The sequence below is a fragment of the Neofelis nebulosa genome, chromosome 6 (assembly GCF_028018385.1).
Source record: "Neofelis nebulosa isolate mNeoNeb1 chromosome 6, mNeoNeb1.pri, whole genome shotgun sequence".
Lineage (NCBI taxonomy): Eukaryota > Metazoa > Chordata > Mammalia > Carnivora > Felidae > Neofelis > Neofelis nebulosa.
In genome coordinates this window covers 146,514,500-146,530,477 of record NC_080787.1, presented here as the reverse complement: position 1 = coordinate 146,530,477, position 15,978 = coordinate 146,514,500, and the positions used below count along the sequence as shown (strand labels likewise).

Sequence of the window (15,978 nt, the reverse complement as noted above, 5' to 3'; positions counted from 1 at the left end):
ACCTCTCCCTCCCACAAGCCGCCGTGAGCAAGAAGCAGCGAGTACTGTAAACTTCCTGGTAAGACACTCGCACGTGGGAGAACGGAAAGAAATCTGGTCAAGATACACGTGCGCCACGTAGAGCCATCCCTTCTGAGGTGAAAGATAAACCGTTGTATTTGGCTCCCCTACAACCAAACCAGAGGCGCGACGCCTAGCGGGCCTCGCCTCTTAGCATTTTGGAGGCAACGTGTTCCTCGCTTGGGTGTCATACTCTGGCCCATTTACCTCATGAACCAAAAAGCTGCAAGTTTTGAGTGGGGGCCAGGACAAGAGAAGGCTCTCCACCAGCTCCAGGCTGCCGTGCGGGCTGCCTGCTGCTGGGGTCACATGATCCGGCAGATGAAAAGGTGTCAGAAATGTCAGGAGACAAGGATGTCATTTGGAGCCTTTGGCACGGCCCATAGATGAATCTTCGCGCAGACCCTTGGGACTCTGGAGCAAAGCCTTGCCCTCCTCCACAGATAACCACTCCCCTCGTGACACACAGCTCTCTTGCCTTCCTACCAGGCCTTAGGAGAGACTAAACGCTTACCCGTGGGCCACCAAGTTACCAGGAGACCTGCGCTGCCCATCATGAGCTGGGTGTTAGCTGACCCATCAGGACATGGCTCTGGACACGCACAGAAGCACTCCATCATCCGATGGAAGGGGGCCATATACGATCGGGCCCGAGCAGGCCCCGAAGGCACAATAAATCCATCTATATCGGTATCTACGTATATCCTATTGGTGTGTTTCTCTGAAGAACCCTAATACCAGCACTCACTGGGAAGAAGGAAAGGGACATGGAAATCCTGACATCGCTCTTCTCGTCTCAGCCCAGGTGTATCACTTTTCATTTATGCAAGAGTGGAAAAGGTTGAATATAATCACGGATGTTGCAGCCAACAGTGGCTTAAGGAAACGAGTTGGCTGAGGTCCCATGAGACGGCAGTTCAGGAGAATATGAATGCCTCTCCTACCAATCTTAAAAGGACAGTTATGAAAATCAAGTAAGATGACTGATATGTCCTGTGCTGTGATTAATATAGCTTATTCCTTGGGGACTTCACGGGCAGGAAAAGAGGAGGCTACAGTTACTTGTCACCATCATTTTCGTCACCAGCAGGCAAACAGCACATAAACGACCTCCCTCTCCCCAGCTTCCTTGGGCCATTCACCCAGCCCACATCCAGTGTAGGTTAAGAAACTAGCCTCTGAGGGGCACCTGGGCGGCTCAGTTGGCTGAGCGTCTGACAACGGCTCAGGTCATGATCTCGCGGTTGGTGAGTTCAGGTCCCGCGTCGGGCTCTGTGCTGACAGCTCGGAGCCTGGAGCCTGCTTTGGATTCTATGTCTCCCTCTTTCTCTGCCCCTCCCCTGCTCACGCTCTGTCTCTCCCTCTCTCTCAAAAATAAATAAACATAAAAAAAGTTTAAGAAACTAGCCTTTGGAGGCCCAGCCGCCTCTGGGACAGGCTAAGCCTAAGTGTCATTTGACTTTAGTAGGAAATGCCGTAATCAAACACCTATCAGAGACCACCCTCAGTAAAAAATATATTTAAGAAAGAAAGAAGAAACAACCACATAGGCTCCTGGTCTCCTACCCCCCAGACAGGGCTGAAGAGACCAGGTTTCTGGGAACCTGCTGAAAACAGGCCAGCTTCTCTGGTTCTGTTTTCCATCTGTGCAAAATGGGGTTGGACTGGATGATTTCAAAAGCATTTCTGAAGCTAAAAGCATTATGGTGTGCCTCTGGAACCCCAGGGCACCTGGTGCCCTGAACACAAGGCAAAAGCCAACCTGCAGGCTCCCTCCTGCCAAGAGCTTGGGGCGTCACTGGAGCACCCTCCCGGGTCCCCTCGGTCACCCCAGCCCCGTGCTCACAGCTATCTCATGCCCTCCCTGGAATCTGCTGCGCCGGGCCGTTTACATGGCCTGTGGCCCCCATCGGCCAGCATGTCCTGGACTCGGCAGCACCCAGGCTGGGTTCCGAGCACAGCAGACTGCAGAAATGTTGGACCGTCTGCTAAAAGGTACGCCATCGAGGCCTCCCGGTGCTGCCAGGCTAAACTCAAGCCCTGGATGCTGTGTGGGGCAAGGCCAGGGTTACCCCTCACCCAGTGGGTTCAGAAGAAGTGGCACTTCACCCTCTACAACAGGGCTCTTAGCGGGTGACAGCAAGTGGGGACAGCTCAGCTGGGCTGAAAAGCGGGTACTAAGGTAACTGTAAATGATAAAACGATCAAAAACTGCGGCTTACCTCTGATCCCAACGAAGACGGTCAGGCCGAAACAGACGAAGAAGACGACGAACACGAGGACAAAGTGGCGCTTGGAGAGCGTGTACAGCCGCATGGGCGCCAGCCTGCAGAGAAGCCAGCGGGTGAGGGTCACACAGGGGTGGCCGAGGCCGCATCGAGCCATCCCCTCCCCACCTCGGGAGCGGGCCTCCCCAAGACCCAGGTCACCCGCCTGACCAAAACACCTCGGGGGCCACCAGAGGGTGGGGGACTGTCCGCTAAGCCCTGGGTCAAGCGCTCCAGGGAGAGGGCTGCTCCGCATGCAGCCAAACCCCACTCCTCGTGGCGCGAGAACGTGCTGCGGCTTCGACGCCCACTCAGGGCGTGTTTCACCACCCCACCCACGTAGTGGCTCAGCCCTTCTACACAGCCCGACTTTCAGCAGCCAGAGCAGAGCCCGGGTGCAGGGAAGACCCCAACCCACACGGGCACGCGGCTCTGTCTGCTGGCGCAGTCAAGCCCAGACCGGGAACTGCAGGTGCCTCCAGCACGCATCTTCCTACCTGGCCCTCCAGGAAGCCCACGGCCTCACGTTTCCTGTCCAGGGCTCCGCACAGCCCCGCACCTGCACCCACCCGCACAGTGAAGCTCAGCCTGGCCTTTGCGGAGCAGGCCGCCCACGGTCCTCTGTGACTTACTCCAACGCGGAGAGCAGCTCAGTGGATCCATCCCACCCCCCGTCAGGAGGTCCCTGCCTATGCAGTCCTATTTTCTGCTCTGGAAGAAGACGGCAGTGGGGAGGGATCAGTTCTCCTTTCGAATGCCCTACCTCAGGCGTCAGAAGAAAATCCATGAAGGACCACACTTCAAATGTGTGAGGCCCGGCCAGCCACACGGCCTCTAGTCCTCACTGCTGCCTCTACACGCAGGCAGGCGTGATGAACACGCGTGTGCGTGGCTGTGTTTCAGTTCAACCTGACTGCAAAGAGGTGGCAGGCCAGGTCTGGCCCGCAAGCGGCCGACCGCTACCAACTAACCTAACGAGGAGACCCATAAACCCAAAGAGATGAGCGACGGGGGTGGGGGGCTGTTTTGCTTTGCTTTTTACATTCTTTTTATTCCCATAGCATTTCCTGGTCTTGGGAGCTGGGACAGGAGGAACTTCTCACACCTCAGAACAGTGCACACACGCCTGGGACAGGGAGAACCAGGCTGAGAACTGAAACGGAAGGAAAAGTTATTTGCTTTTACGGTACTGTGTGCACACATACAACCTCTCCTTTACGTGGCTGACGATTCCAGTTCCTGAGCAGGAAATCAGCCAGATGGTATCTCGGGGCAAAGGTGGGGCCCAGAAGCCACCTTGGCTCAGACGTGGCTCGGCTGATACCAAGCCCAGCTCTCTCCAGCAGGACCCACCAGACCTTTGGACGAATGAACTCTGAGGTCAGTGTCACCGTGTTTCATTGAATGACGGCACCAGTGAAGAAATAAAGGAACGAGTAGTAACTCTGTCTCTTCCTTCTGGACTCAAGTCCAAAGGCTGACCCACAAGCGACCCTGCTGTGCATGAAAACGAGGGCCAGTGAATTAAATAGTCTGACCCCAACTCTGATTTTGGATCCTAATGATTATAAGAGGCCTGAAAGTCTTAAAATATTAGAGCCAGAAATGACCTCAGGGAGGAAGTCTAACCCCTTCGACTGACACGTGGGGACACTGGGGCCTAGACACTGCAGAACAGTTGCCTGAGATGTCACAGCTCTGCCCCTTGGCAGTAACTGCCGCTCCCTAGGAAGGAGGCTCAGGGAAGCAGGGAGAGCTGAGGGGACCCACCTCCGTGAGTGCCCTTCTGGAGAAAGCCCTGTGGAGGCGGGGCGGCATGCGAACAAGGTCCTCTTTGTCATTTCTCTGCCATCCCCAGGTGTCGAGGCTAATAATGCAGATCCTTAGCACAGTCTGCAGAAGGGAAGATTTCTGTGCAGCTGCACGGGGCATTTTCACTTGGAAAAAACACTACACAAAGCTAAATGGACTAGATGCTGGGAAAATGCAAATAGTCTGTAGTTCACAGGGCTGCACCGATGTCGCTCTCTTAGCTCTGATAAACGTGGCGCGACGCTGAGACGCTAGCAAGAGGGGAAGCTGCGTGAAGGGTGTGCAGAGACACTTTGTACTATCTTTGCCACTCTTCCATAAACCTAAGGTTGGGTAAAAAATTAGAGTCACTTGTGGCACCCCACTCTGCTGCTCTCAGGGCGACCTGTTTCCACCCCCTCCCCCCGCCCTGTCCACCCTGTGCTGAGGCTCTGAGGGGCGCTGAGGGCTCTGAGCACAGGCGAGAGCCCAAAGGACATTAGTCAGAAGCAGAGAAAAACAGAGTAATAATAATTACATTTAAATGTTGATATTTAAAACCTATCATTAAGACACATTATCAATCATTTGCTAGAAAAGCCCAGTTACTTAGCAGACGAGAGGGTATGGGGAGAAAAGAGATCAGCAGGGCAACGGGAGCACAAGGCCTTGTTCCTGCAGCAAACACCTGCCCAGGGACGCTGTGCCAATTTCCTCCTCCAGGGCTGAATACAAATCTAGTGCTTCCCTTCCTTAACCCTGCTACTTAAGGGGTGCCTGGGTGGCTCAGCCAGTTAAGCATCCAACTTCGGCTCAGGTCATGGTCTCACGGCTCATGGGTTCGAGTCCGTTTGAGCAACGGACTCTGTGCTGACAGCTCGGAGCCTGGAGCCTGCTTCGGGTTCTGTGTCTCCCTCTTTCTCTCTGCCCCTCCCCCACTCACACGCACCTGTGCATGCACTCTCAAAAATAAATACTAAACATTAAAAAAAATTTTTAACCCTGCTACTTAATTCCAATTTATTACAGATTTTCCTGGTTCAGAAATCAGGCCTCACCCAAGTCAATGGAAAAAAGACACAGGGAAAGCGGAATAAGCCCCCTGCTCGAGAAAATGTGATCGGGCACAATCGCGGCCATGACCTCGGCTTGCTGGGGACAGGCTGGGCACGGAGCCACATTTCTGCTGTCTTCCAGCGGTAAACCTTTCCAGGCATCCTCACCCTGGGGACCTGGGGTCTGAGGACCCCCTCCAACCACAGGGTGCTGCGGGCCAGCACCAGCACCAAGATGGCTCAGTTCCGCACGACGGTGTGTCCAAAATCAAGGGACTTCCTAAGCCTCAGAAACACCTTCCTATTCGAGACGAATCACAGTTCTGCACTGTTACTCAATCAAAGTAGTGGCGTTGTGAGTGGCAGCAGCGGGGAGTCGAGGCCACTCCCCAGAGGGTCTCCTTTCACGTCTCCTCCCGCCCTGCCAGCCGCCCCACAACCACTTTCTGCCTGACCCAGGCTCCCAGCGCCTTCGCTGCCTACCTCCCACTTCACCTCCCAGCTGAAACACCAACGTGTTTCTGACCATCAAGCTAGCCGATGGCCCAGGCAAGTCTCAGTGAGCAGGCAACCTGTATTCCCTAGGATCCGGCCACCAATGGAAGGAATATTCCCTAAGTGCTCAGAGGCAAGGCTGTGATGTAGGCAATACACACAGCATGACACCAAGAGGCCTCCGATCCAGGAGCCTAATCCGCTCGGCCTCTGCTGTCACCCATGCCCCCGCACTGCATGGACTCTCCGATGCCGGACCATCTCCTGCTACCTCTCTCCTGCTTCCTCTCTCACACTCCTTCCCACCTCCAGGAACCATCTCAACCCCCTCCCTGCCCCTGATCCCACCCTGAGACAGTGTCCCCGAAGACATTTTCACTAAGGAGTCTACACCACTTTATGGTCAATAAGTTTAAAACCGAACCCATTAAAAAACAAAATAACAAATGAAAAAGCTGCTTCCACTGCCCATTTCCTGCCTCTCCCCTTTCTGCATCCCACATCCTGCAACCTTGGAGTCACTTCTGAGGATGCCTATCTCTCATTCACCCCACGCCTGCAGCCAGCCAGGAGGAGGGGTGCTTTGCTTCCTAACTTCTCGTTCCCCATGCGGGGTCTCGCGGCCCAGGCCCTGGCCACGCCCAGCACGGTCACTGCAACAGCCTGCCAGATGCCTCCCCTGGGTGCCGTGCCACGGCTCAGCAGGCAACTTGCCCTAGACCAGCGAGCTACTAAGCGGCTGAGGCGGTGTTCAAACCCAAGCATCAGCATCCAGAGCTTAATTTCTTTAATGTTTCCCACCATGGTGGAGCCAGACTCTAGACCAGCCCCTTCACACACTGCTCTCCTGATGTGAAATGCTCTCTCTTCTCCACACCAAACCATCGAAATCTGCCTCACAGGGCTCACCTGCAGGTCCCACCTTCTCCAGGAAGCCTCCCCTCCCTCCCATCTCTCGTAACTTTAACCTATTACAACACACGTGGCCTGCACGACACGGCCGAGGGCCTGAAGACAAAGTACCCATCTATCTGCCATGGACGCTGGACACAAGAAAACACCTGCCCAACTTTCATTAGTTATCTCAAAAGTGTTCACGTACTTCCCTTGAATTGGTGTAAGATACTAGGGAGCAGGGAGAGGACTCCCCACTTCCCCAGACACCCTGGCCAAGTCAAGCACCGCACGTGGTGGGATCTTCAACCCAGATAACCAGAGCAGGAAGGCCCCGGACAAAACCCTGCCAGCTCAGGACAGCTGTCCCTCCTTTTTCTCTTCTGGATGGGACCCAGACGCCAGTCTTCCTCTCCAGGCCCACGTCTCTTTTCACACTCAGGCATTTAACACACACACTCTAAAATGCAGACCTCCCTGGAGCCCCTGGAGCCTTGGAAGACCTTTCAAACTCAATGGAACAGATTGTCCCCTTAGCTTTGGCTTGGACCGTTTAGGTCCCTTCTAAATTAATCTCAGTTTCATGGGTGACTTAAAATAGCACCCAGACTTATTTCCTAGAGAAACTAAAAACACCTTTACTGGAAAGCCAGTCCCCCAAACTGCAGCCATCATCCAAATGGCTGCAAGCTGCGCCTGCCCTTCGTTGTGCATATTCATAACCATCTCCCAAGGGACAGCTTCCAGGTACCATGAAGTCTGTGCAGCCATCAATACCCACAACGAAACAGCAGGAAAACCATCCCGCAGGACCCTCTGCAGCCAGACGTCGCCGCTGTCCTGCCGGGACACATTGGCACGTGCTGCCCTTTGCCCTCTTCCCTTGCCAGCTTTCCGCAGCGATCTCACCCTGTTCCAGGCGAACAATTCCACGTTCACGGCCCGGCCCAGCTGAGCCCCAGGCTGACAGCGAACACCTGTTTGACCCTCCGCTTGCACATCCGGTGGGCGGCTGGTGTGATGCGTCCAAAGCCAGACTCCGGATCTTCCCCCACCCTGTCCTGCAGAGTTCCCCACCCCAGGACGTGGCAGCCCCAGCCTTCCAGGGGCTCAGGCCGAGAGCTGGGCGGTCACCTTCGACACCTGTCTTCTGCTCACTCCCCGCATCTAATGCAACAACACAGCCTTCAACATATACCGTGTCGCGGCCCTTCTCGGTCCCCCAGTCAGGCCCTGCCATCTTTCACTGCACCGCAGGCCTCCCCCGGTCCTCCCGCTTCTGGGCTGAGCACCCACCCTCTGCTCTCCGCCTTGCTGCTCTGAAAGCCAGGTGCGTTCACTCTCAGTCCGCCGGAACTCTCCAGTGGCTTCCCTATCACGGTGAGTGACAGCCAAACACTCCACAACCAACAGTCGCTGGCACGCCTGTGTGACATGATCACACGGGTTTCTTTGGAAACAACTCACCCACCATAATCCCCACTTCATTCTAAAGGAGGAACAGGAGCCATGGTTGACGAAGGGACTTCTTTGGGGGCAGGGCAGAAGCACCGCTGCTGTCTGCCCGGAGCCACACTCTGCCTCCTCCTCCCCTGGTTCCCTGCCCTCCAGAGACCAGCCTCACTTGCCCAGTCTCCCCCCCCCCCCACCCCCCTGCCGCACTGGGGCCCAGAACCTGTGGGAAACCAGCCAGGTGCTGCTAGACAAGGTTTCCCTGCTTCACAAAGAGATGTGTGAGAAGAGCCTCCTCTGTCCCCGTGGGGAGAGCCATGCAGGGGAGCGCTGCCTGCATGGCCACAGCCACACGGCACGTCAGAAGGTGCACACAGCCGACAGGCCCAGACTGAGAGCCAGAGACAGAAACTACCTAGGCCACACAGGGACACAGAGCTGCCGAAGCGGCCCTGGAGATGCCCCCTTCAACTTCTCGATGCTCCTGTTCTTTAAGCCACTTTTCATGGGTATTCGATTCGAACCAGAAGCTTCCCGGGGCACCCAGGTAGCTCAGTCGGTTAAACATCCAACTCCTGATTTCGGCTCAGGTTGCGATCTCAGGGACTGTGGGATCAAGCCCCGAGCTGGGCTCTGCACTGAGAGTGCAGAGCTTGCTTGGGATTCGTGCTCTCTCTCTCTCTCTCTCTGACCCTCCCCTGGCTCACAAGCTCTTTCTCTCTCTCAAAATAAACATTAAAAAAAACCAAAAAACAAAGCTTCCCTTCAATATACATACCAAAAAAAGAAAAAAAAAACACCACAATTAAAAATGAAACTCAAGACACTAAGTCACATAAGTATAGAAACCTCCCTGTTCAAGGCACCTGGAACTGTCCTGTCAGAATGTGAAACAGTCACCAACCATCCTTGTCGCCTGCCCTTCCTATTTCCATTGATGATTAGTCACCGAGTCCTTCCTCTCCCTCCAGGCCCGACACACCCTTCCTTCCCCCTTCCCTCCCAGCCCAGCTGAGTCCGGCCTCCTCTGAGGTCGCCCCCCAACCACACTGACAAGGCAACTGTCTCCTCCAATGGAAGACAGGAGGCACGTGCCCATTTCCAGATTTTACTGTGGGTAGCAACTGTTCACAGACTTCCATGCCTCTCCCAGCCTGCAGCTCCCCCTTGGCCTCTCTAGGCCCAGTGGTCCAGTGCTGAGCCTTATAAATGACAGGCCATGAACTAGAGATTCCTTAGTCCAATAACTATTGATTTCTTCCATTTCTATGCATTCCTCCCTGGTTTTACTCTGGTTTCCTCCATGTTCTAATTTCTTTGCGATAATAAAGTATAAACCACTGAATTGTAAAATTGAACGTTTTCTCTCACTGTTATCTTGTAATTTTTTTGTATGGTTGTGGCCTTTGCTAGGTCTGGGAACTGGCCAGAACAGCTCCAAGAAAGTGCCTTCCCCTCGGCACACACCTTCAGTCAGGTCCCTGCTCAGCCGCCTGGAAAGCCAGTGTCCCCATTAGGGCCACCGAGAACTCCAGGACTGCTTGAGCCAACATTACTTTCCCACTGGACGCTTCTCCCTCCCACACAGGCCCTATAAGAGTTATTAAAACACCACTGGAGAGAAACCATGGGAGAGGCACACACTCAACGAGTCCCTTTATGGGCCTGGAGCAGAATGACCATGACACAGACAGAACTTGGCTGAGCAGAGAAGGCGAGAAGACACCTGAAGGCACTGCCTTCCAGTGACGCGGCAAGAGGAGACCAGCAGCAGTCTCTGCCTTTGACAGAACCCTAAATGATATAGTCAGCACACACAGGGAGCCAGGAGAAAACAGCATCCAGGAGGCCGAAGCGTTCTTATAAATACGTATTTCATCTGGTCTCATAAAGTCACAATACAGTAGGTAAGACTGAAAATATTTCAGTATCACAAATCTCGCTACTTGTTCAACTCCTTCCCAGATTTCCCACTGGAGAATTAAAAAATGACATCTGGGCAGTGGGAAGGGCCTTTCAGTCTCAGTACGTGGACATGCTTTAAGCAAAGATTTTGTTTTTCTCATCATGTGTATAAAAGTAATCTCTTCTCCCGTGGTCCAAAGCGCTGGCCTGGTATCTGCAGCCTGGCTTCAAATCCTGCCCACCCACCCCCACTTGCTAGGCAGACGACTAAGTAACTCTCAGGGCCCCAGTATCCTCCTCTGTACATCAGAGACACGTGGAAAACCCCCAGGGTCGCTGGCGGGCATAGATGAAAGAATGAAGGATCCAGGACAGTGCAGGAAGCATATAGGAAGAACTCAATCAGGTTTGCTATAGTAGTAAGAGTTGTGCTTTTGTCCCCATCCCCTACTTTTTCTTTTTTAAAAATCTGTTTTTGGGACGCCTGGGTGGCTCAGTCAGTTGGGCGTCCGACTTTGGCTCAGGTCATGAGCTCACGGTTCGTGGGTTCGAGCCCCACGTCGGGCTCTGTGCTGACGGCTCAGAGCCTGGAGCCTGCTTCGGATTCTGTGTCTCCCTCTCTCTCTCTGCCCCTCCCCTGCTCACTCTCTCTCTATCTCTCTCTCAAAAAATAAACATTAAAGAATTTTTTTTCTAAAAATGTTTCCATCTTACCATTATCCCTGATGATCCACTCTGTAATACCTCCCCTCCTCCAGCTCAGAACCCGGCCAACTGAAGAAAAGGGCAGGGCCGTCATTCCCTAAGCACCTATTTGGTACTAGGCTAGGTGCTTCCCTGTGAGGCAGGTACTATCAGCCGTTTCACAGACGGGACATTAGAGGCTAGGGTAGGCATACACTGCTGAGGTCTCAGTCCACATGAGGGGGGCGGGATTTGAACCCCCAAGGTCAGCGGCAGAAAGGAGGCCCACCGCTCCCTCACTCTCGCTCTTTGGCCCCCTCACCAAAATCTCCCCTTTTTAAACCTACCGTTCATTGGGTTTTGAGAAGAACAAACTCTAAGGGGAAGAACAGAATAAGAACTCCGAAATTTCTATCAGGGACATATATTGAATACAGCCAAATATATTCAAATTTCAAACTTGACTATATCATAAATAATCTATGGCTACCTAGTCAAAAAAGCCATTATACCAACATTCAAGGCCCAACAACCTCAAAGTGTATTTTAATGAACAGTACGCTCATCGACACTCCTCAAGGAACCATGAATCCTTGTGTATCCTCGCCAGGCTGCAAGCCCAGTGACTCACACCCAGGAGCGTGTTAGGTAACTGAATAGCCTTCCCAGGGCAAAGACAACAAGGAAGCAGGCCACACGCTGGTCAGCGCAGGCAGTGCACCAGCCAGGGGGCAGCACCCAAGCCCGGGCCCAGACAGCGCGTCCGGCGGTGAAGAACCCAGGATCTGAAGGCAGACCGCCCGGGCTAGAAGGCCTCTCCGCCACGACCCGCAGGGTGACCTGGGGCGAGCCACTCTCCTTCTCGGCACCTCCAGTCCCCGAACTGTAAAATTCAGAAAATGGACATGCCCCACTGCCGAGGGGAGCCGGGGTAATTAAACGAGTCATTCGTTACACGAAAGCCCTCGTGAGCACTCGTTCATCGCCAGCTGCTACTGAGAGATGTCACTAATGTGGGCTCTGGAGCCAACCACTCAGGCTTCAGCCTCAGCTCTGCGACATACTGTGACCTTGAGAACCTCGGACCGGACTTCTCTGCACCTCAGTGTTGCCATCTGTAACAACGGGAATGGTCACGGGGCGAGTAGCTGAGAGGATGGCACGAAATGACACACAGAAGGGGCTCACAGCAGTATCTGGTACAGAGGAAACAGCGTTATTTTTTATTAGCTCCAGAGACCATTTGGGTTCAGGGGGGAAAACAAAAGATTCCTAAGAGGCACAATCCTAAAAAACTCTGTAGTTGCAAGACAAGGATACTGACACAGGCCTGCTGTCCCCTCGAGCACTGGGACACTCAGAAGGCCTGGGACACAGAAACCCCAACAAGGTCTGTGTTCATCTGTCTGAGCCACGCCTTCACTGCTGGCAGAGGAGGAGTCCACTTAATACAATTCCACTCTGAAATGCATACAGAATGAAACAGACATGTGAAACATACTCTCTAAAAACTGGTTGTAAGTATCAAACACCACACACACACAACAACAACCTTATCTATGTCTGCAGGAAATGCTACTGCGAGAGCAAAGCATGAACCTGAGACACCTCAACTATGTGTAGGGCTGTGACGGCTATGCTCAAACAGGAAGTCAGGGCAACAACTGTTTGAGACGCCCATGGTCCTTGCCTCCTGAACCCCCGGCACCTGTCACTTCCTGGGCATTTTCAGAAAAGGAAGGAGTTTGCAGGAATTTTAAGCTTAAAGCTTTAAGACGGGGAAACTATTTATCCTGACTGGTTTTGACAGCAATCCCTCCTGCCCTTTTAAGAGTAGGCAGGGTAGGGGCGCCTGGGTGGCGCAGTCGGTTAAGCGTCCGACTTCAGCCAGGTCACGATCTCGCGGTCCGTGAGTTTGAGCCCCGCGTCAGGCTCTGGGCTGATGGCTCGGAGCCTGGAGCCTGTTTCCCATTCTGTGTCTCCCTCTCTTTCTGACCCAACCCCGTTCATGCTCTGTCTCTCTCTGTCCCAAAAATAAATAAAAAATGTTGAAAAAAAAATTTAAAAAAAAAAAAAAAAAGAGTAGGCAGGGCTGCATGTGAGCAAGGAGCTCAAAGTCCTGCAGACCCTGCATTGGCCCCGGCCCCCCAAGCTGAGCTCCTCCACCACGCTGCTCTTTTCTCTTCCGTTCCCCCCCCCCCAATCCCCCCGCCCCGGCACTCTTTCTCCAGCTCCTCTTCCTGCTCCTGTCACTTCTCACCACGGGGCTCTGTCACATCTGGCAACAAGAGCACTTTGACCTTCCCGGGGCCTGAAGCAGGACACGCTTCGGGCTTGTTTCCTCGTAAGATTCTGATGCGCACCAAAGACTTTTTCTGACTCCCACTGCTTTCATGTCCTCTTGAATGAGACGATGGTGGCTGGCTGACCTCCAGATACCTCCAACATCCCCCAACCCCAGCCCCTTGCTCCACAGAGCCCGGCATGGCTTCTAGGAGAGCGTCGGGCTGCCGACCGCTCCATGGCAGGAGACATACTCGGCTGAAATCCTTCGCTCACACTGTGGTTTGCGAGTCTCGCTTTAGTTAACAGCCCCCACTTGGTCTAGTTCCCTATCACGTGACAGACAGCCCCCGACTTCCCCAGGAGACCCAGACTGCAGTCCTGGCCAACGCCCACACCGCTTCAAGCTCTCTGCTCCTCTGGCCCAAGTAAACGGGAGGACACCCCACACACCACCCAGGGCTGCTGTGCTGCGTGGACCCAAGGATGTTCGCTACGGAGGAGAAGCTCCCAAACCTTCTGGGAGTTGTCACTCTGCCGCAGGGTCACAGCTTTGCACGACCCCAGAAGGCATCTTCGCGCGGCATCCCAAGTACACTATTCACACAGGTCACAAACGAACGGTGTCCCTGGAGTTGTGCGAAGGCACCACCGGTAACCCACCTCTGCCCGGGGTTTAGTTAAAAGAAAGACCTTTCAAACATCCATGTAGGGCTACCATTTTAGGCTGGCCCGGTTTCCTATGCTGCGCTAAAGTAATTAACCGCAGTCGGAAACTTCGGAGGAGGTGGAGGAAAACCTTTCCCTCCATCACATAGGTCTGCATTCTGGCAACACCCTCCGATCTTCTCTATGTCCACAGTCAAGGACTCGGCAGCGGTCCAATGCAAACCCTCCCAGCCCCTACGACCCCAAACACACAGAGAAACTCACACAGTCCTGTCTGAAGGTTGCCTTCAACTGCCCAAGGGGCCCTCCCAACCTCCTGCCACAGACACTGCTCCACACAGCAGACAGACTCTGGGCACTCCTTCTCTGGGACTTCTGACTTTTTGCAACTCAAGCACAAAACTTGTTAGTTTTCTCTCCTCTTCCCCGATGTCCCCTGGGAGGTACCCAGGTGACTCTGCTGCGTCAAAGGCAAGCTTTAGGGCTGGCGTCTGTGGGGCCCTGGACAGGTTTTTCCTCCTTAAAATCCCTGAACTTCACAGAGGTAATAAGGCCCAAAGTCAGCAGATTAAAACTCATAAAACTCGGTGTCCCGGAGATCTAAAAGGGCTGTGGCAGGCTCCCAACGTGCCACCATCATCAAAAAGCCACTGGAAAGCACCTCTCTTTAGTCTCAGCTGGGCTAGGTCACAAAGAGCTGAGTGGGGTGCTCTGGGCGCTTTTAACAGAGATGTGACAGATAGGGCCACTGTCAGGGCAGGGGGCCACCGCCCTTCCAGCGGGGAGGCTGGGCCCCGGGCTGCCCCAGGGAAGGCGGTGAGGGACTCCCGGGAGGGCCGCTCCTTAGCCATCCAAACCTGGGGAGCACGGGTCTCCGGAGACAGCAGGGCCAGAGCTGGCCTCCGAGGGTCCTCCCGGGGCGCCTCTGGCCGATACCCGTCCCGGAACGCCGCCCCCATCCCCACCGCCTGCAGGCCGCCGGGGAGGGGGGGGGGGGGCAGTGCGCCGAGCCGCCCCCGCGAAGCCCCCGGCGTCGCGCCCTCCCCCCGGGGTCGGGGCTCCACGTGGGCGGAGGGCCCGGCGTCAGGGCTCGCGGGACCCGGACGCGGGGCCCGGGCGCCCAGGGAGGGGAGACCCCGGCCCTCGTCGCCCGCCCTGCCGACCGGCACTCACGGTTCCATCTCGGCGCCCCGGCCCTCGGCCCCGGCCCGCGCCCCGAGCCCGCCCGGCGCCGCACGGTAGCCGCGGCAGCCACAGCCACAGCCGCAGCCGGAGGGACAGCGGCCCGGGAGCAGAGCAGCCGGCTCCGTGGAACTCGTCAGAGCGCGACGCGCCGCGGGGTCACGTGCGCGGAAGCGACCGCGCGGCGGCGGGAGGGGCGGGGGGCGGCGCGGCCGGGGAGAAGGTGGGGGTAGGGGCGAAGGTGAGGGGGGCGGGGGCGGGGGCGGGGGTGACAGTGGGGCGGGGCCCGGGTGAAGGTGGGGTGCAGCCCGGAGAAGAGCAGGGGCGGGAGAGGGGCGCAGGACCCCGCCCAGACCCCCCCCTCCCCCCGTCACTGGCCCCATGGGAGGGGGTCCCGCGGAGCGCCCACCTCCCAAATTTCTGTAATCAAGAACAGAGGAGGGGCGCCTGGGTGGCCCAGTCGGTTAAGCTCCAACTCTAGGTGTCAGCTCAGGTCTTGACCTCACAGTGGGAAGATAGAGCCCTACATTGGGCTAGGTGCTGAGCATGAGCCTGCTCGGTGTCTCTTTCCCGCTCTCTCGCTCTCTGCCCCTCCCTGCTTCTCTTTCTCTCTCTCTCTCAAAATAAATAAACTTAAAAGAGCCACAGTTTTGGATATTTCCAAGATTCTCTTTGGAACATTTGTCAGAATGTCCCCTTATTGCTATGGGCTTAAAGTCAATCTGAATGAGGAAAAGAAAAGACTCGAGCTTTCTTCCCGCCAACAAGTGTGGTGTTGGCAGGAAGAGACCAACACGGATAGGATTCCGTTCCTGCCCTCAGCAAACTTACAGGCAAAGTAAGTTACCAAAACTAAGTGTGAGGAGCACAGATTGCTACAGTGGCCCTGAGGGAGGGCACCGAACTCACCTGAGGCGGGGTTGACCGGGATAGGAAAGCAAGTGCTCCATGTTTGGGCTGATCTCAAGATGGGAGGGGCTTAAGAAGTTGGAGGGAAGAGAGGGCACCAGGCAAAGAAACAGACTGAACACCGACTAATAATGATAAATTCCATTACCACTCTGAATCCTAAACCACAACTTTTAAAGAATGATAACAAAAGATTACCCCTCGAATTCTTTCCACAGACACTTGGAGGAAAAGGGGTCTTGATGACAAGACCAGGGAATATAAACACCAGTACCTGCAGGACAGGCAGGTAACAGGCACGGGCCAGGTGGGTGCTGCGCACCTGAGCATGC

The 15,978-nt window shown here is 55.0% G+C and overlaps 1 protein-coding gene and 1 long non-coding RNA gene across 2 annotated transcripts in view; both read right to left on the bottom strand.

The window, feature by feature from the left end:
- Nucleotides 1–15,978, bottom strand: part of TMEM181 (transmembrane protein 181) — a 74,231-nt gene that overhangs the window by 37,773 nt on the left and 20,480 nt on the right. Inside the window, exon 2 of the mRNA XM_058735786.1 lies at nt 2,283–2,386. Coding sequence (XP_058591769.1) covers nt 2,283–2,386 — 104 coding nt within the window. The remainder of the gene's footprint in view (nt 1–2,282; nt 2,387–15,978) is intronic.
- LOC131515115 (uncharacterized) lies at nt 11,797–14,564 on the bottom strand. The gene is made up of 2 exons (XR_009263447.1): nt 13,820–14,564; nt 11,797–12,064 (listed from the first exon to the last, which is right to left on the bottom strand). It is a non-coding gene; the product is annotated as an uncharacterized LOC131515115 (long non-coding RNA).